The sequence below is a fragment of the Mastigoproctus giganteus genome, chromosome 10 (genome assembly GCF_048544385.1).
Source record: "Mastigoproctus giganteus isolate SK-2022 chromosome 10, ASM4854438v1, whole genome shotgun sequence".
In the NCBI taxonomy this organism is placed as follows: Eukaryota; Metazoa; Arthropoda; class Arachnida; order Uropygi; family Thelyphonidae; genus Mastigoproctus; species Mastigoproctus giganteus.
The window spans coordinates 174,920,532-174,941,743 of NC_143584.1; the positions used below are offsets into that span (position 1 = coordinate 174,920,532).

The following is a 21,212-nucleotide window of genomic DNA, read 5'->3' on the forward strand; positions in this document are numbered from 1 at the left end:
GAGTAGTTGTGTTGTTAAAGGCATTTATAAAAAAATTCCCACATTTGCCAAAAGGAATAAGATCGGACTAAATAGTTCCAGGACAGAATTTTAACAAAATAACAACTTTGTCTATTTACACTTTTTTCCATCAGTTATACAGGGTGTCTCAGAAATATTGGTACAAACGTTTAGGGGAGGTAGGTAACATCTAAAAGGAATGTGAATCGCATAGGAACCCATAACCGGAAACATCACCGTAAGTTGGTAGATGGCGCTGTTCATCAGTTCCCGAGAGGGAAAATTTCTGGTTTACTTATTCAAGCAGTAGTCGCCGCATGAAGAGCATGCTTCGATATACAAACTGTGAGCTGGCAGACGTGCACCTAGTGTATGGATTAGTAGAGGGCAATGGACGAGCCGCTCAACGAATTTATGGAGAACGCTTCCCAGACAGACATGTACCGGACCACCATTTGTTTGTGCGTGTGCATCAAAATTTGTGTGATTATGAGTCATTTAGAGGTAACAGGAGTAGTGCGGGCAGACCACGTTCGACGCAAACTCCCGCCATGGAAGAAAGTGTGTTGAATGCTGTCCAGAATAATCCTACTACCAGCACATGTGCCGTTGCCTCTGCCTTAGGAGTGTCTTGTTGCAGTGTACAGCATGTCTGCACGACGATTCCTTACACCCCTTTCATATCCAAAGTGTTCAGTTACTGCTCCCCTATGATCATCCTGCACGTGTGGCTTTTGTGCAGTGGTTTCTCCAAGAAAGTGTTCAAGACTTTAATTTTCCAGCCCATGTTTTATTCACGGATGAGCCTTATTTCAATCAGCACAATGCTCATGTGTGGGCTCACGACAACCCACATGGTGTGCGCCCCCATGCGGCACAACATCGCTTCGCAATAAATGTGTGGGCAGATATGGTCGGTGACTGCTTAGTCGGCCCATACCTGTTACCATCCCACATGAACTCCGCTAAATAACGGATCTTTCTTGAACAAGTTCTACCAGGATTACTTGACGATGTTCCAGCAAATGTGAGACGCAACATTTGGTTTCAACATGACGAGGTGCCTGCCCATTATGGAAGGTGTGTTCATGACCGTTTGAGCAGGTGTTTTGGGCGTCGATGGATTGGCCGTGGTGGACCCGTTGCCTGGCCCCCACGCTCACATGATTAATCGAGCCTTGATTTCTTTCTGTGGGGGTCCCTCAAATCTGTCATGTATGAATCGCCTGTGGAGACAGAAATGGATCTTGATTAGTTTTGCAAACTAATCCTTAAATTAGGCAAAAATATTCTTACTGCATTTTTGCCTTTTTATACTAGTGGAAGAAAGAGAAAAACATTGTCTGAAATATTAGAGTATTTGTTTTAATATTAAGTTTATTTACCGAAACCCTTAAAAGTCAAATAACTGATTTTCATTAGGTTTTTTAAGCTAATATATATATATAATCAACTGTTTTTTGTCCCCTCAGGATTTAAAAGGTATTATGGCCAAAAAAATAACTGAACATCAGAAAAAAATAAAGCAGTTTAGAGAAGTTTACGGAAGCAAAGTTATTGGTGAAATCACAGTGGATCAGGTAATTATTTATTAAATAAAGCAGATTACTTGGTATGGTCTTAACCTAGAACCTCTATATGAAATCATTTCCTGCATGAACTACACACACACACACACACACAGAGAGAGAGAGAGAAAGAAAGAGTAGAACATCTGTTATCCGGAATAAATTTTAAAGGCTGATTTTTCTTTTTTTTTTTTTTTTTAATAGTATTTGAGACAAATGTTTATTATACTATGAGAGTATTTCTATCTATCTTTTTTTTTTTTTACGTCGTATATCTGGTGAAGTGTTGGATTAGGACTAATGGGTTTTCTCAGAAACCATGAGTGATAGTTTAGCCATTCGCTTCTGTAAACCCAATTTTCCATGGCATATTTTGTTCTCTTCATGTCATAGTTTAGTTCCAGATTCAGTAAAAATAATATCAGCCCAAAACTGTGAATTTATTATTTTTCTCGGTAAAATGTCAACGAAAAGAAACGGCACTGAAATGGGCAGAAAACCAGGAAGAATGCGATATAATCATATTGATACTATTAAGGAACTTGAGAGATTTAGCAGCAAAAGATCACAACAAACAAAAGAAAAAATGATCAAACATTATTTTAAAAAATTACTTTAAATTTTTTTCCACATAAAATTTGCAGTAAAATATCTATCCGAATATACATACATATGTAAATGTGCACATTTTTTATGTATAAGTTATTATTTTTAATTAAATAAATTAATTTATTTCATGCTATTTAAAGTATTTCTTTTACATTAATATATTATAACAGAATTTATTTAATTTTACCTTGTGTTCGATTATCCAGAAAATTTTGCTATCTGGAAGAGGTCTGACTTTAATTATTCTGAATAACTGGCACTCTACTGTATGTATAAAACCCATACATGACAACGTTTATTTGCCTTATTGGATTTACGTTTTTAATGTTTATTTGCCTCGTTTGTTTTTCTTGTTTGTGAAGTTTAAAAGATGTAAGGAAATCAGAGGCAGATTACACTGAAACTGTGATATTTTGTTATGATAATTTTTAGCACGAAGCAGGAGATTTTCATTGTTAAAGATGTTACAAAAGAAAAATATCTGGTAGTGGTAGTAAAGAAAAGTTATGTTTTATCTATTAACTTTTCAGTGTAAGCATTGTGATGAAGTCTGGGTTAATTGGAAATCTTCTGATCCTGCTTCTCTATAAATTTAATACCTTCCAAGAAAATTCTAAAAGATGTGTCAGTAAGAATAAGTTCCAGTTATTAATACTGGCAACATGATGCAAAGAAACAAAGTTCATATACTATCACCAAAAAAAAAAAAAAAAAAAAACTTCATTTGCCCATCCTTCCAATAATTTGTTCAGGTCTTTAAATTTATTCAAACTACCCATTTCCTTAACTTGTGGGAAGTTTATTTCAGCAATCAATTTCCCTTTGAATGTAAATTTCCATACATCTATTCTGCAACTATTATTATTAAATTTAAAAGTATTAAAATGCCATCAGAATTTAGTTTACTTAAAATTTAATGCTTTAAAATTTTAAAGCCTTATTTATAAACTTCAATTAGGTCACCATGCCAAAGCCAAGTTACTAAACTCCTCAAGATTATAAAAAAAAAAAAAAAAAAACCTCTTGAATTAACTAACTTCCGGTGCAAACAAATGTTGCTAACTGTAGGCAGGTTATCCTTACATACGTAGAAAGTCTGTTCCCACCAGTACAATTGAAAGTGGGTGGACTTGAATAAAGCATTTTATTTATTCCTTTTAAATGTTATGTCAAAATTTGAAAATCTGAACATAGCTCTTCAATTAAATGTCTCTCGTATCCATTTACTACAGTCACTTCTCCTTGGAATGTTAAAAAATGCAAGTGCAGTGTAAAAGTTCAAATTTTTACTTTATTCTAAAATTCTATTACAACACTCAGGAGTGCATGAATCATTTTGTTGTACCAAAATTTCATTCCAGTGAACTTTTGTGAAAATTATTTCAAGAGACTCATTCAAATAAATAAATTTCTTTGCATTTTTCGAATATATAGAAGTGATAATTTCCAATTTATTTTATTTAAAATTAGTAATAAATAAAATTATTTATTAATGACTAAATATGTATACTACCAGAGTAAAATATTTTGTTCAGGCAATATCATTTTTGAAAGCAGATTTTAATAAATGCCACACATTTGTAAATACGATGCAATATATACAACTTATTGTTATCTTTTCATATAGATATGTTTAGAAATAAAATTAATCATTAATTTTTGCTTTTAATGTTTTAAATTTTCCTCCATTAATATAAAAATTCAACTTTAGTGCAATTAAAAGTGGATGGGCTCATACTCTTGCATTAAGTTGAATTAGATTTTTTTTTTTTTTCAAGTTGTGCTTCTTATTGCAAATTCAATTATGTAACAGAAATCACTCTTGAATATGCATTCCTTTGCATGTGTTCCTTGGTAACTCTAACACAAAGGGCTGTTGAAGTTCATAGTAATTGTAATATTGTTAATGAGTTGAAGCTAGAAGAAAATTGATGTTGGGCTTGAATTTCTGTGAGTTGTAATTTGCAGGAAATATAAGTAGGATGGTTTTGATTCACGAAGAGCAGAAGGAATAAACGAAGAAGAGAAAGTACTATATTTCTTCATAAGTGACTTATGCAGGATATCCACTGTTAAACTTCTCTGATATAGAAGATGCACAATTTGAATATGGTGATTATGTGCACAGAAAGTGTAGACATGGCAGGAAGGGAAGGATATTTATTTTTTATGGTGACCCCCAAACCAAAAGGTATTAGAACCTATAGCACTTGTGTACTATGCATGGGGTTGATAGTCAAACTCAGAAGTTACTTGGACTTCGATACATTGTAGTAATCGAACAAGTTGCATGTTAGTTCATAGTAAATTGCCAAAGTAGGTGAAATACATGTGAAGAAAATCAATTTTGTTCCAAAGAGCAGAAGTAGAAAGGATAAATGAGGAAAAGGAAATGTTTTGTGATTTTAAACAGTGAGTGGGCTAATTGTTCTGACTAGAAGGGAAGTGGAATTACAGATGTCAGTCGAGAAGAATAGTGCCAATGGACATATCTATAGAAAAAGCATAGTGCAAAAATGGAATGTTTGTGTGATAGAGAGTGGAGAAAGAGATGGGTCATTAACTCTTTCATGAGTATGTACATATATACATTTTAGTAAATTAATAAGAGGAGTTTACCTCAATATAGTACGTGGAACACTTCCGTATGATACCCTCCAGAAATTAAAACGGAAAAAACGAAAAAATCGACAACTTACCGGTACATTAAAGTAAAATATAAATAATAAAAGTAAAATATAAATAATTAAATAATCAATTTAACACAATTCAAAATCAATTCAAAACAATTAAAATTCAAATTAACGCAATTAAAAGAATCTAACGAAAATATTCAAAACGATTTTCCTTCCTGAAGCTGACAATGCTTTTCGACCGACTGTCGTGATCACAGGAATGAAAATTCCTGTGATCACGACAGTCGGTCGAAAAGCATTGTCAGCTTCAGGAAGGAAAATCGTTTTGAATATTTTCGTTAGATTCTTTTAATTGCGTTAATTTGAATTTTAATTGTTTTGAATTGATTTTGAATTGTGTTAAATTGATTATTTAATTATTTATATTTTACTTTAATGTACCGGTAAGTTGTCGATTTTTTCGTTTTTTCCGTTTTAATTTCTGGAGGGTATCATACGGAAGTGTTCCACGTACTATATTGAGGTAAACTCCTCTTATTAATTTACTAATATTATTATCAACGTAGAACATATTGAGTATTACAGCTCTGATTCATACTATCTAATATATACATTTTACAAGTGTGGACCTTGTGGTATGTACATATGTGCTGCCATCTCTGGGCTGTTTCTACGTATCATAGACAAAGTTTTTAATGGATGACAACATAAAAAATAGATTATAAAATCCTAGTAAGAGTCATTGACAGTGCAAGCAGAGGATTTGGTTGTTGGAGAACAACCAAACTTCACTGAGATTTTGATCCACTTGACTCTAGTGTCGCCTGAATATCAGTTCCATCTGCATTATAGACTCCCAAGTAGCAAGCTCTAGCTTGTCATACCTGTGAGAATGTCTCTGACAGCCTCAAGGACTAAAATAACAGATTTATTTTAAGTAAGTTGTATGCGAGCTGTAATTAGGGGATTGCCATCTAATGGGTATTTAATTCTAGGAATTATTGTCCGTGTTGGGGGGGGTCATTTTTTGGCAATAACTTTTTTTTTTTTTTTTTTACTGACTATAAAATATATAACAAACATGCAATATTAATTTTATTGTTATGATATTATAGAAGTAATAATAATGGTTTTTTATAAGAACAGTTATTGTTAACTGTGAGTGATCAGTATGCAAAGTGCAAAGCCAAACAGGGCATTTGTTTCAATCACATGATACTTGTGGTGACCCAAAAAATTAAACAGATGGTTGAGTAGCAGAAGACAGGATGGTTATAAATGGACACTTCCTGGACTAATGTTATTAGTGTATTCCTTCAGGGTTCAGTGCTGGGCCTTTTGTGTCTTTTTTCAATGCTGTCCCTTTTCAGTGTTTATTATTATTGATCTTGATGCCACCTAATAAGACAACTTAGACAGTGTAAGTTTGCAGATGATACAAAGGTTGGCAGGTTAGTTAATGATAGAAATTAAGGTGAACCACTGCAGACTAGAAAAAAATCATCAGGCCTTGGAAGTGGCAATTGAGGTTTAGCAGTGATACATGCAAGGTTGCTTGCTACATATGAGCAGCAATAATCAGAGTAACACACCAGTAAGGTTGAAAGACAGTAAAGAAACCTAGGAGTAATTTAACAAGGTGCGACTATTAAATAAAGAAACTGTGCACACAGCTATTACATACCAAGCACCACCAGTGAAACAAGGGCACAGCAGTTGTTTTTGAACCTAGTTTTCTGCCAAGTCACATTCCAACTTGCTTTGAGTGAAATGACAGACAAAAGGATAGAACAGTGAATCAACTTCAATTTTAACAATTAAACATTAATTGAAAGTTGAGTTGTTACATCAGGTTTATGGAGAAGATACTATGTCAAGAACTTTGTGTTTCAATGTCATAAAAGATTTTGAGAGAGAGATGAACCAGACTGTCTGATATCAGTGAAAATGTGGACTGGGTAAGGATATTGATTAGAAGTGATCGTCATTTAAGCATTACAATGGTTGTATCAGAACTCAATATGGACAAAAAAAAATAATTTTTAACCGAAAATTTAGGCATTAGAAAAGTGTGGTGCCAAAAATTTGGGATGAAGATGAAAGAATGGGAAGACTCCAAGTTTGTGAAGATGTTTTGAAAAAAAATTGAAGATCCAGAGTACAGTAAATACTCGTGATGAAAGGTGGCTGTTCCACTGTGACCCAGAAACTAAAAGATGTCAGTATAGTGGAAGACAACAATGTCAAAATCAAAAATTGTTTTATTTGATATTATTGGAATTATTGTGGCTACATACATCCCACCAAGTCAGACTATCAAACAAGTATACTACATTTGAAATTCTGACAAGACTTTGTGAAAAAATCAGACCTGAATAGTGGAAGGATGGTTGGATGTTCCAACACACAATGCACCTCTGTTTGCTAGTTTCTGGCCAAAACACAAATCCATGTGTGTGTGGGAACATGCACCTTACTTGCTATACCTAGCTCCTTCTGACTTTTTTTTCTCATCCCTAAACTGAAAAAAGTTGTACTTAAGGATACCCATTTTCAATCCATTGAAAACATTCAGAAAAAAACAATCAAAGTGTTAAAAGGGCTTACAAAAGATGATTTCCAGAAATGTTTCTGTGCTCGGAAGAAACATATGGAACAGTATGCACAAGTCCAAGGTAATTATTTTGAAGGAGATAACTTGAGGTTTGAAATATATCATATTTATTTTATTGCAACATTCTCATTAATTAATGGTCACACCATGTACAGGCCAATGTTAAGTTTTCTGAGCAGGCCAGACAGGTTGTAAGGCAGCTTGGGAGGTTCTGTCAATACTATACAGGAACTTTTCCTGCAGTGACAAGGTGATTAACCTATTGTAAGGTAGTGGTTAGGCCACATCTTGTGCTGCATACAGGTCCGGAGGTCTCATATAAAGAATGTGGTTCTCTTGGAACAGGTGCAGAGAAGAGCAACCAAATTAGTCAAGGATACAAAAGGATACTCTTGCTATGAAATACAGTGGATTCCAGTTATTTGGGCCACCGGTTAATCGGGGCAGCCGTTTATTTGGGGCAAATCTTAAAAAAACAGAAACCAATCAAGAAAATAGCCAGGGTTTACTTCGCTTAATTGGGACAGCATGCCATTTAATCGGGGCAGGAGACCGCAGCATTGGAGTTACCCAACGATTGTCTCTAATGGTACCACATGGTTCGGTCGAAATTCTGGAGGTCACAACCATAAAATAACTAGCAGTCAGTCACCTGTTTATGGGCTTTTCTATTAGCGAAATCTATCATAAACGGACAGTAAACTCGATCTTACTGAATTTGCGATAACACAGACAGCTGGAATTCTGTGGGTTATTATGGTGAAATGTGTTTACACTTCCATGAAATCTTCAATCATAAAAAAATTAATTTTCAGAATCATCTCTTCATTCCTATTTTTAAAGTTTTGTAACTCATTACTCTGTTCTCACTTGCGCGTATTGTGTTACTTGCAATTTGTGTGTTCTTTGTTATTGATTGCTTATCTTTTTACTGTTTTAAATTTTAACCCCCACCCACAAATGTCAGTGAACAGAAATGTCAACTAGTTCGTATGTACATATTACAGTACGTATTAATTATTCCGATTATCACGTATATATTCTTCCGATTTTAAGGTATCATTTAATTTTTTTAATTGGTAAGGTGATAAAGGGTAAATTTGTGCTTAATATATCTTTGCTTTTATAGCCTGTAGATAATATTCCTCCTATTTTCACTAATTAGAATTGCTGTTTAATAGAATTAAAATTCAATTCACAAACATGATCACAATGACTGGTGCTTACTGCACATCGTATAGTGAACGGTACTTTACTATGTTGAGTTTGTCGTAATGTGATTTGATTGTACAGTGAATCAATTGTAAAGGGGGGGGGGTACATTGTATTTTTAACTATTTATGTGAAACTTTGGATAATTGGGGCAGCCGCTTAATCGGGCCAAAATACACTAGTCCCGATGTGTCCCAAATAACCGGAATGGACTGTACTGTACTTTAGTTTCTGAAAGTTGCAGCACTTGGAAACTAGGTACCTGCAAGGAGACCCAATTGATGTTTGTCTTTGGTGGCATCATTGCTCTTTCTCTGACAACACACATAGAGGGATATAAAATTAAAAAGGATGGCTGCAAGAACAATGTGTAAAAACTTGCTTTTAGCCAGAGTAACTGATTGTTTGAACAAACTACCTTCTGGTGTTGCCGACCAGGCTAGCCAGGTGGGTGAAGTGCCTACCTGGCAACCCAAAGGTTGCAGGTGCAAATCCTGCCTCGGTCTTGGATCAGAGTAAAATGCAAAAACTTTGGAGGTGCGTTATGGCACACAGAAGCCGATGTGCCAACAACTAACTAAAAAATAAAAAAACCTTCTGGTGTCGTGGAAATGGATAGTTGGAATAATTTAAGGAAAAATTAGACAAATTACTAGAGAGGATGGAAGTGTGAGGTGAGTATGTTTTTTTTTTTTTTTTTTGCTGATTGTGTAAGTTTGATATGTTTTCTTCCTTACATCATTTGCTACTACTAATACATTTTATTTATTTATTTATTTTTTTTTTTTTTTGGTAGTTGTTGGCACATTGGCTTCTGTGGCCATAATGCACCTCCCATGGTTTTTGCAGTACTTTGATCCAAGCCCGAGGTGGGATTTGAACCCACAACCTTTGGGTTGCCAGGCAGGCACTTTACCCACCTGGCTAGCCCAGTCGGCATATTATGTTATCAAAATTATTATTTCAGCCCTTCTTATAGTGCTACTTCATTAAAAAAAAAATTTATATATGTGAAATAAAAAAAAAATTGCTTAAAATACAGTGCTACCTCAATATAATGTGGGTGTTAGGCAACAACTTTTAATACCCACGTTATAAGCTATGTGCATTATAACTGAAAATTTTACCATTCCCCCCCCCCAGTCTTTTTAACATAAATACATTATTTGTTAATGTTTTATGGTTATACAGCCTAAAAGACAGAGTATTAAAGGTTATATCATTCCCTTTACATTCTACTAACACACAATGCTGTTATGGACTTGCATTTTATGCATCCATTCTGAAATTATCACTTAATTTAGTTTACCGGAACTGGCAACTGCATTGTTTCAGATGTTCACTAACACTCTGACATTCTAGCCATGCCACACCTCATTAATTTTTTTTTCAAGCACTTTGTTAATTTCTAGTGCTTTTTCCTTACATGAGCCATCCACATTACCTTCTGATTCACTCCCTATGTCACTTGCCTTACGTTTGTCCTTGTCAATTGTCTTCCTACTCACAGAGGCTGTGATTTCTTCCTTGCTAATGCACAACAGGAGCTTCCACATCCATGTCAATCAAAGCAGCCAGGTCATTTGCATCAAGACTGCCACCAAGTATGCTACAAGCAGCCTTTGCTTCTTGTTCTGAAAATGCTGCTAATTCAGCGTTATTATTAATGATCTCGTCTTTTCCAATACGAAAAAAAGGAACTGAAAACTTCTTTCCAGGAGTTTTCAGTTCCTGTTAAGCTTACTTTCTCCCATGCTAATCTAATTTTATATTCAATGTCTTTCAGTGTTAATGTTTTCAGAAATTCTAGGACTTAATAAAATTTCTGAGTTCACATCACCAGCACAGTAGACTTTGAAGGCTCAAATAATGCCCTGAATTAGTGCAGTTATGTTTCTTGGCAAAAATGCAACACTCTGATCTTGCCATCTTTCTACAAAGACTGCAAGATCAGAGTCTCGTTTTATACTTCAGTCAACAGAAGCAGTGGATGTAGTGTCCACCCTATTATTGAAGCAACCATTCTTATGAGTGACAAACGTCACAACCACAGGCTTCAACATCAAACAGTTTACTACATCATGCAGTTCACTGTACATGACTGACACTACACGCCCTTATTTTCTACGTTCCTAAACTGTTAGTTTGAGTGATGAAGGTTACCATCATAACCGAAAACTATTTGTACTGTATGTATTTAATGTGTTTTACAATGTAATATTAAACTTTGTCATTTATTTATTCTCATCATAAAATAAAAACGTTTCTAATTAAAGTAAGATTTTTCATAAATTTTACTATTATATGCAAAATGCTAGAAGCAGAAATGATGTCACTGATCCTGTTTAACATTTTGACTTGAAGCCATTGCTTCTACTTCAAACTGAGTGTAGACTTTTCTTCTTTATTTTAATGAATCATTCCCTCAATAAATATTGACATTGATTTCAAGGACATCCTGTATGAGACAGGTTTTTAAATAAAGATGTTTACAACTACACATCAAGTTCAGACTTGAAATTAAATTTCACTAGCATACAAATTATTTTGTATGTTGTCATTTACATGGTATTTTACCTTAAAATACCATGTAAATTTTCAGTTACCTTAAAAATATTTCACTGACAATGCAATTTTTTTGTGTATTATCAGTGAAAGTTTTATGGTATTTTACCTTAAAACAATTTTAAAGGTAAAATGCTGTGCTCATAACTGCAGTAGTTTTTATTTTATTATTTAACTTCATAATCTAAACGGTCGCAATCTGCAATTTTCAAAAATTTATAACTTTGTGATGTGGCCACTTATCAGTATGATTTATTTTATTATTTTTTCCTGATTAACAATTTTGTGCTCACCTTAACTCTAAATTATCATAGTCTTAATAGTTAATTATTTTTAAAAAGTCCCAAAATTTATACCTGTAATATTTATTGGTTTAAAACATGGTCAAATATGATCATGTTTCATTTTATTTAGGTGTGCGCGCGTGTACCATGCTCGATAATTTGAAAATAAATCGAAGTGGTATATTATAGTTCGGACTTCCTCCACCAGATGGTAGTACAGGATCCAGTAGGCTGACAACTACTAATAATGAAATTGGTTGCAACTAACAGCCAGTTTCATTAGTAGCAGTATTAATGTTCCATGCCAGGATTTTGCAATGGAGCAATGAACAAATATCAAATTTTGCTTTTACATTTCTGTTCCAGATTTTAAAAAATCTGCCACAGATTTTTTGTTGCAATTTCAGTTGCAGATTTTTTTTTAGAAATGTGAAATGTTGAACTATTAAGTCGCACCAGTATGTCTGAATGGTATAAGCAGTTCAAAGATGAATGTGAGGCTGTTTGCAATCGCCCAAGAAGTGGGAGCCTGTCAGCCACTCAAAATTAGGACAGAGTTGCAAATGTTCATGAAATTACAGCAAGAGATCATCATTTGACCCTCAGAATGATGGCCAATGAGTTGGGTATGAATAAAGAGACTACTTGTCAAATTCTGCATGAAGATTTAGGGAAAAGGAAGGTCTGTGCAAAACTTGCACTGCACAGCTTCATGGATGAGTAGAAACAACAAAGTGTCATCATGTGAAGACTTCATCCAGAAAATCCTGATTTCCATGGCTGTATTTTCTCTGGAGATGAGTATTGGGTGTTTCAATGTGAGCCAGAGATGAAACATTAGAGCATGTAGTGTACTTCAAAACAATCACCAAGGACCAAAAAGTTTCATTTACAGGAGTTCAGGTTCAAGGCCATGCTGATTCCTGTTTTTCAACAAACAGTGTGATTCACAAGGAATTTTTACCTGAAGGGTGAGTCAATGTTGCAATCTATATACAGGTTCTTCAAAGAGTATGGAAGTGCATTTCCCGGGTGAGGCCACAGTTTCAAGAGCAAGGCAATTGGTTCTTGTTACGTGATAATGCCTCCACCACCCATTCCACGCTTATCGAGCCATTTCTGATGAAACATGGCATTGTACCATCCACCTTACTCTCCCGGTCTAGCACCAGCAGACTTTCCAAGGTGAAAACTGCCCTCAAAGGAAAGATTCCAAGATGCTGAGGACATAAAGAAGAATACTGCCAGAATGAACATCATTTATTTGGATGCATTCGCTTGACTGTTTTCAGAAACTTTCAGAATGGTATAATAATTGCATTCAATCAGGTAGTGATCACTTTGAATAAAAAAAAAAATAAAACCATTTTTAATCCTTCATTGTCTTTTCTTTTTATTGCTCCAGTTTGAGAAATTTATTGCCACACTTGGTGTTTGCCTATTGTCTTCACAATCTCCATCCATCTGCATGTAACAGCTCTACTCCCAGTGGATGGATTTCATGAAACTTTATACAGTTATTCAATTCTTTTAGAAAGATTTGTCAAGCCATCCCAAATTTCATTGATATCAGACAGATAGATAGAAATCTGGCAGTTATTTATTTTTTTTCCATGTAGTTTGTTTGGAAAAAAGAAATTCATTGATTGAATGGTTATAATATGGTATTGTTATCTTTAGACAGTGTGTATGTATTGCTATGTAAGGGGGGGGGGGGGTTAAAGCAGTGGATCTTGTGAATCATTATACTTTAATCAGTCTGTTGCATTAAAAAAAAATCCACATTTTAATTCATGAGAGGGAGGAGGCTGTAACCCTTTTAGTCTCTACCTGGGACTGCCACTGTATATATTTATTGTGGCCCCTGTTCCCCTTAAATTACTAATGAATAAATAATTTTTATGAAAGCGAGTCGCTCATTTTTCAGTGTTTTAGTGTAAAAAAAAAAAAAATTAAGTGGTGCTCAAAAAAAATTGCGTCACTTGCAAAATTCACCAAATTTCTGTGAAATTTGGCAGTATGTCATATGTTTTATAATAGCATTACCCTATTGAATCACCCAAGCAGCAGTATAAATACAGTGCGTATGCCATGAGCCCAATATTCTGTACTATTGCAAGATTTTTGATTCACTGTAATGGCATGTTTATTATGAAAATTATCAGAAACTGGCAGTCCAGACAGGAAGGAGGAAGTGGATATCCACAATTCTTCTGCAGCACATTTTTCTTTCGTCTGGGGGTCTGAAACAGGAGCTCCTCATCAACAGATCCCAAAACAGCATGGGAGTAAAGGCAAGTACTGCTATAGTATACAGATGACTTTTCTCATCTGGATTGGTAGCACGTTGCCCAAGAAACAAGCCATGTTTTGCAAAAAAATGAAAGCCTGGCATCTAAAGTGGGCAAAAGAGCATGCTAGTTGGTCTGAAGATTAGTGGACATGTATTATTTTCTCTGATGAATCAAAATTCAACTTGCATGGTTTGGATGGCCAGCAGACTGTTAGATAAAGAGTAGAATTTCATTCTGGCTGTATCGTCTCCAAAGTGAAACATTCTGTATCTCAAATGATATGGGGCTGTATTTCACATAGAATAGTTGGTAGCCTTGAATTTGTGAAGAGTACAATAAATGTTGAAGTGTACAAGGACATTCCTAAGACAAAATTACTTCCCACAGTTAGAGATCACTATGACAGTGTTGTCAATTGCATTTTTCAAGATTCCTAAGACAAAATTACTTCCCACAGTTAGAGATCACTATGACAGTGTTGCCAATTGCATTTTTCAAGATTCTTCTATGTCATAGAGCCAAAACCTTAAGTACTACTTAATAAAATTAGCAAAAGTTTTAAATTTATGAAATGTTGCAGTCTTGTTTACACACGCTTATATAGATAGACAGCTCCATTTAATTTCTGCAAGTGTTAGAAGATGTACCTTTGGCTACACAATGTGGAATGTACTTCCAGCACAGAGCACCTTCTCGCTGTTCCTATACACTGGTTACTCACTTCAAATGACCGGTTCTCTGTGTAGTGAATCATTTGCAATGGTCATCCAGAAAATTGGCCACCTAGGTCACTTGATATAAACCATTTAGATTTTTGCCTGTGGGGGGGATGAAAGATCTGGTATACCACACAAAGGGCAAACACAAGATGTATTTACTTGAATGCCACAGCCTGCATTCAATATGCAATCAAGTAATCAAAGGTTGTAAACATATACTGTAATTTTCTTAAATAAAAGTAAGTACTTGATCAGTTATGTTTGTGTCTGTTTTTGTTATTTTTATATCACTTATAATTTCTTTGTTTTTTTTTCCTAATATTTAAATGGTTACAGCTCCATAATTGTTCAGAATCAGATCAGTGTGCACTTTAACTCAATTGCCTTAGAAATTAGCTTCTGGCGTTATGCCATACCTTTGTGAATCACTGTGTGTGTGTGTGTGTGTGTGTGTGTGTGTGTAAAGTAACACTGTGACACTATGTAAAGTAAGTACCGTATTTCCCCATGTATAAGACGCACCTTTTTTCGCAAAATTTGGGGTCTAAAAACTGGGTGCGTCTTATACAGTGGTTGTAGATTTTTTTTTTACTTGCATTTCCCGCTTTTTTCGTGCTTTTTTGACTTTGCGCTCATTGTTTCGCACTTGTTACCGGTATATTAGGTTATGTTTTGCCACATTCTTCCCAGAAATAGCTGAGAAAAGATTTTCGTACAGTGCTGAATTCAAGTTAAAAGTGATCCAGTTTGCAAAAGTGAATGGAAATCGTGCTGCTGAACGTAAGTTTGGTCCTCCTCCAACTGAGAAAACAATCCGAGACTGGCTACGGGAATAAGAAACCGTACGGAAAACGCCACGGCAGAAGGCCATGAGGCAAGTCAGCAAAATGGCCTGATTTAGAGAGGGAATTGAAGATACAGATTGAAGAGCAAAGGTCAATTGGAATTCCTGTGTCCACAAAGATGGTTCAGCATGAGGTAAGAAGAATTGCTGATGAAAAAGAAGTTACTGATTTCAAAGGAGGACACAATTGGTGCTTCAGGTTCATGAAACGGAATGGACTGAGCATGCTTACACGCACCAGACTTGCCCAAAAGATGCCTGAAAGCTATGAGCAGAAGGTCCTTGAATTTCATAATTTTGTCATGCAATGTCGGAAGTTCATCAGTTTGAGTTGGGATAGATTGCAAATATGGACGAAGTCCCCCTTCAATTTGATGTCCCAAGCAACAGAACTGTTAATAAGAAGGGGGTGAAAACTGTAACTGTGAAGACAAGTGGACATGAAAAGAGCCATTATACAGTTGTTCTAGCTTGTTGTGCCAACGGAACCAAGCTGCCTCCTATGCTGATTTTCAAACACAAAACAATGCCAAAAGAAGACATTCCTCGAGGAGTGATCGTCCACGTTCATGAGAAGGGTTGGATGGATCAGGATGGGATAAAGATCTGGTTTGAGAAAGTTTGGAGCAGGAGACCAGGTGGGCTCTTATGCAAACCTGCCCTATTGGTGCTTGATCAGTTCAGGGCACACATAACAAAAAACACAAAGATTGCTGCAGAGCAAAAAACAAAACTTGCCGTCATACCTGGAGGCTTGACATCTGAGCCCCAACCACTTGATGTCAGCATTAACAAACCCTTTAAAGCTGACATGAGAGACGAATGGAACTAATGGATGAAGTCTTCTGGGGACAATTTGACACCAGCAGGAAGAGTGAAGAAACCAACTATAGGAGAAGTTTGTACCTGGGTGAAAAGATCCTGGGATAATATCAAGATTGAGATAGTTGTCAAGTCATTTAAGAAGTGTGGCATTTCAAATGCCATAGATGGAACTGAGGACAAGGCAATATATGAAGACAGTGATTCGTCATCAGACACAGATGAGGACAAGCTAATGGATGGGAGTTTTGACAGTGATGAGTTGTATGAATTTTATGATGAATAAAACTTGGATTCAATAACTTTTATATGTAATACATTTTTTTTTCAATTCGGGCCCCAAAATTAAGGTGCATCTTTATACATGGGGAAATATTGTAGTTAGATATTAAAGGATATATCAGAATTGCGTGCACGTGCATGCAAATTCAGCAAGTGTCATGAGCACTGCTACTGTGCCCGAATGTTTACACACAACAGTGAGTAATGTACAGAAAATGGTCCAATAGCCTGGAAACATTCAGGCAATGGCAATCCTGTGATTATAGACAGCTTTTTGATGAAAGAGAATGAGAGAAAAAAAAGTCTTGCAGTGCAACAGTACTGTTTAAATATTTATTTATAAACATAAATAAAATGTGTACAAAAATGTACAATTTTTAAATTTGTGCACCTAAGTTGGAAGTTTTACAAACTTCCAAATAGAAGACTTGGTTTCATGTTTATATTTTGTATAAATTTTTTTGTCTTCCCCCATAGTTAATAAAAGCTTTGTTTTGCTGAAAATAATATTTTTAAGTATTACAATCCAGTAATAAAAAATTCAAATTTTGTACTCCAGAGTCTTTTTTTTTTAAATTAATTTGAGTACTTGTCAGGTGTAGTATGAGCATTTTTGTTATGGTTAGAAGTGCAATCGATTCCAGTCTAAAAAAATTCACTACTTTTTAGAATCTTTGAGATTTTAAAATGTGTTTTTTTTTTTTAATACAATTTGTGCTAATTAAAAGCAAAACATAGTAACATCAGATAAGGTCCTGGAGAAGTTGACCCAGAATCTTTCTTTCAGGTGAAGTTCAGGCCCTTTAAAGAAGAAGGTCTTCAGCTGATCTTAATACTATATTACAATGTCATTCATGAAAGAATACTTTAAGTACTGGTATATTTACTATATAAAACATTAAAAATAAGTCATTAATAAATAACAGGAATATTTTGGTTTTTCTCCAGAATCCCACGATTTTCATCCAGGGTCCCACAAAACCTTTGTTTGGGATCCTGCATAAACAGTATATTAACCAGCCCAGGTCTTGAGCATTTCGATTTAATTTGTATTTTGCATGAAACTATCAAAGTTTCATAAAATTTTAAATATTTTATTTCCATTTTGTGTTTATTGTTAAATTATTTATATTTAAATGTCACTTGTTATAATAAACATTTATTTGATTAAAATAAATTAACTGGTTGTTTGGATAAACTTCCACCTGGTGTTGTTGGAAGTGGATAGTTGGAATGAATTTAAAAAGGTATTTGACAATCATGAGAAGTGTTAATTGTCACATTGGACGCATTAATATTGCATATTCGTACCAGGCTATGTAATTTTATCACGTCTGTAATTTAGTACAGACGTGATAAAGTGGGCTTCTTTGTTTTTTTGATGGCATAAAGCTTTTTTCCTTGCATCATTTTGCCACTGTAAATACTAATAAAGTGACTATTGCACTAGTGTTTTATAACTCTGGTTGCATGAGACCGTTGAATAAAAAATTATTGTGGAAATCAAACTGATATACTACCAGGATGAAAACGAGAGTGTGGGGAAGGGGAATTGGTTCTTTACCCTGTATTCTGGCGAGCACCGTTTGTGTCTTGTTCTTCAATACCAATCACTGCATATAAAGTCATTAAAGTGGTTGAAACCGTATTGAAACTGATCCTATTATTCGCCTTTTTGATGTTTCACATATTGTTCTGAGATTTTTCCACACACGGAAATAAATACTTTATGGAATTCGTCAACTTGGAATGATCGTAATATACGTTCAGACTGTTTCCTGTTGAGTAAAGCATTCACACGGTTTTACTAAGCACGTATTTTTCTGCATTTATGAGTGAGGCTTTGTCTTTGACGTCGCGTTTTAATCTACCTTTGCTGTATATGCGAAGTGTTGTAATTATTTGCTTTGTTATTGTAATGTTATCTGTTTCTTACCTAAGTGCTCATCGGTAAATTTTCACTTTCTGGTAACCCAACTACCAGCGAAAATACAGCAGGGTGGTGTCGAAAACTGACCGCTGCCTTTAAAAACATTTAAATTCGTAAATAAATACTTCAGTAACATGAAGCCCATGACCGCTTTAAAACATCATATAAATAGTAATAAATAGCTGCTGCCATTGACACTTCCGGCTTTGTCAGTAGGCTATCTAAATTTAGTTGCGTTGCGCCGCGCCTGGTGGGAGGCTTGGAATACTATTTATACTTGCTACTAAAAATACAGTTATCAGGCCTATATAATTAAGTGAACTGCATTAAAAATATTTTTATTTTTTTTTAAATGAATAACCTTGATCTCAGTGCAAACCAGTGGTCACAAACAAATACAGATTCATTTGAGAAAAATATGTTCGTGTAAAAATTTAAATTTAAACGTTTTAATTTTAACCTTGTTTTTTTTTTTTTTTTTTTTTTAATCTCAGTGTAGTGGCTGTGTTCTGGAGTTTTTCCGGTAGATCTTGTGTACTCAACTTGGAATTTTAAAAAGAACTGGTTAAAAGGGGCTTAAATTCATATGTAAAACTGAGTTATTTTTAAAGATAAATAACCTAAATTAATTTGAAACAAAATGTGCAGCACTTGATAATAAAGCTGTTTTAATGTATTTAAAATTAATTAAAAGTTTTATTGTCATCAGGTAATATTTTGGTAATATTTTAAAATTGGCGAAGGATCTTTTAGTGTCAGGTTCTTTTTGGACTATCCCCTTTTTATATAATGTAAAAGGTAACATTAGTTTTATTTTGTCTTTATATGTTATTTTAATTATTAGTTTGTTTCCCTTTTATTCACGCATTTTGTTTTCATTTTAAATTTCATCTTTTGAAGTTATATTTGAAAAAGTTACTACTCAAGATAATTTCCATGTTAATTAATCAGTGTGCTTATTGAAATACATACATTTGCATTTTTTTAATTACTCTGTAAAAATAAAATTATCGACGCGTTTCGCACCGCTTGCTGCAAACCCAATAACGAAGGTTCCAGAACACTCAAATATTTTGATAACCCATTCTCGTTGAATGGCATCAATACCATCAGTTATCGCTCCAATTCAGATGACTAATTACCCAATATTGCCTTACCAGAATATTATTTTATAATAATCCTTTGCACGAGTCTCTCTCGATAAAATCATTGCCATCCAATAAGGGTAAAGGCTATACCCTGGTACAGCCAAGCTAGAGGGATTTACATAAGTGATAGTTATTTTTATCACTTATGTTTTATTGATTTTTTTCAAGCCACATTTACCTTATTTCTTGTCACATTTCGTATGTGACAAGAAATAAGGTATATACGAAAACAAGATAAATGTGACTTGAACAAATGAATAAAATAAAAATGTGTTTTTTTATCATAACTAGCACATTATTTTAAATAAACGCACAAAATAATCAGAGGTTTTAATTAAGATGGTAAATTGTTTTTTTTTGGGGTCGAATTATTGTTCGGTAGCTTAAGCTGCTATCAGATTACAACTAAGGCGGCAACCGGTAAAAACGGTCTGCAAAAAAAAAAAAAAATAAATGCCCACGGAAATGAAGAACGAACCGCTGCTCTTAATCCCATACGATTTTAAGAAAGCCGAACATCTTTTAATATTGCCTCCCCACTTTTATTCTGTTCTTAATATCGAATATTCAAAATAAAAGTTAAAATCTTTGTAAATAATAAAACGTCCTGTTTTGAATGTCAGCTTTATCTTTATATATCATATTAATTTAGAATATATTTGTTTATTATTATGTTATTATTCCGCTGAAAATCACACAGTTAACAACCACGTGAAGTCTGGATATCGTCTTACTGAACATCCCGTTTGTATTACATTTTTTTTTTTTTTTTTCATTCATGAGGACATGATTACGTATTCACAGTGGCAATCCCAGGTAGGGGCTATAGCTCCTTCCCCCCTCCTAGAAAATCCTGGGGTCGCCCTTCCAATGCAGAAAATGCCCATATTCGCCTGAACATTTTTATCGGTGGAGATATATTATATTAGCCATATGGTGCAAGGAAGCCTGAGGTTTATGATGCACCAGCCAAAAAAAATTCTGAATTACCCTGAGAGAGAGAGAGAGAGAGAGAGAGAGAGAGAGGGGGGGGGGAATCACCAAGACAAAGAAGAATGATGATATCCAGCTCAGGATATCATAATTCTTCTTTGTAATCCCTGGGATTATATATAACCTTTTATCTTACTTATTTTTGTATTCGTAATTTCAAGCGTTTCTCCCGTATGCAGAAGTTATTAGCTCTCTCTCTCTCTACATTATGAATTGTAAATGTAACTGGTTGCAACGTATTATCCCCACTGGTTGTTTCTGGTTTTCTAGTATCCTTTTCTAGTTAAGTGGTTTTTTTTTTTTTTTTTTTTTAATGTCGATATTATTTTTGTAATGCAGACATTTAATTTTTCACACTTCAGCGACTGTGGCATCATAGCAATTTGACGTCGTTGAAAAATATTGCTGTGTCATTATCACTCCTTGAAAACAAAGCTAAGATTCAGTGTAGCAGTAATTACAAGAGGGGGAGGGAAATTGTATATAACGGGAGGGAGGAAGCAGCCGAAGGAAAGTTACCGTCGGACAGAAAAGGTGCAGGCGGATTAAGGTCTATTGAGGCCCCAGGCGCAGAAGAAAATATTGGGTCCCTTAAAAAAAAAAAAAGAGAGACAGGGAAAATAAAAATACATGTTAACCATTATTTTAAATTTAAAAAAATATATTATGTACTATTAATGTTTTATTTCCAA

The 21,212-nt window shown here is 34.5% G+C and overlaps 1 protein-coding gene across 1 annotated transcript in view; it reads left to right on the forward strand.

Annotated features, from left to right (window-relative positions):
* LOC150079541 (putative citrate synthase 2, mitochondrial) overlaps nucleotides 1-21,212 on the forward strand; it is a 132,191-nt gene that overhangs the window by 26,872 nt on the left and 84,107 nt on the right. The window contains exon 3 of the mRNA XM_090383690.1: nucleotides 1,473-1,580. Coding sequence (XP_090239816.1) covers nucleotides 1,473-1,580 — 108 coding nt within the window. The remainder of the gene's footprint in view (nucleotides 1-1,472; nucleotides 1,581-21,212) is intronic.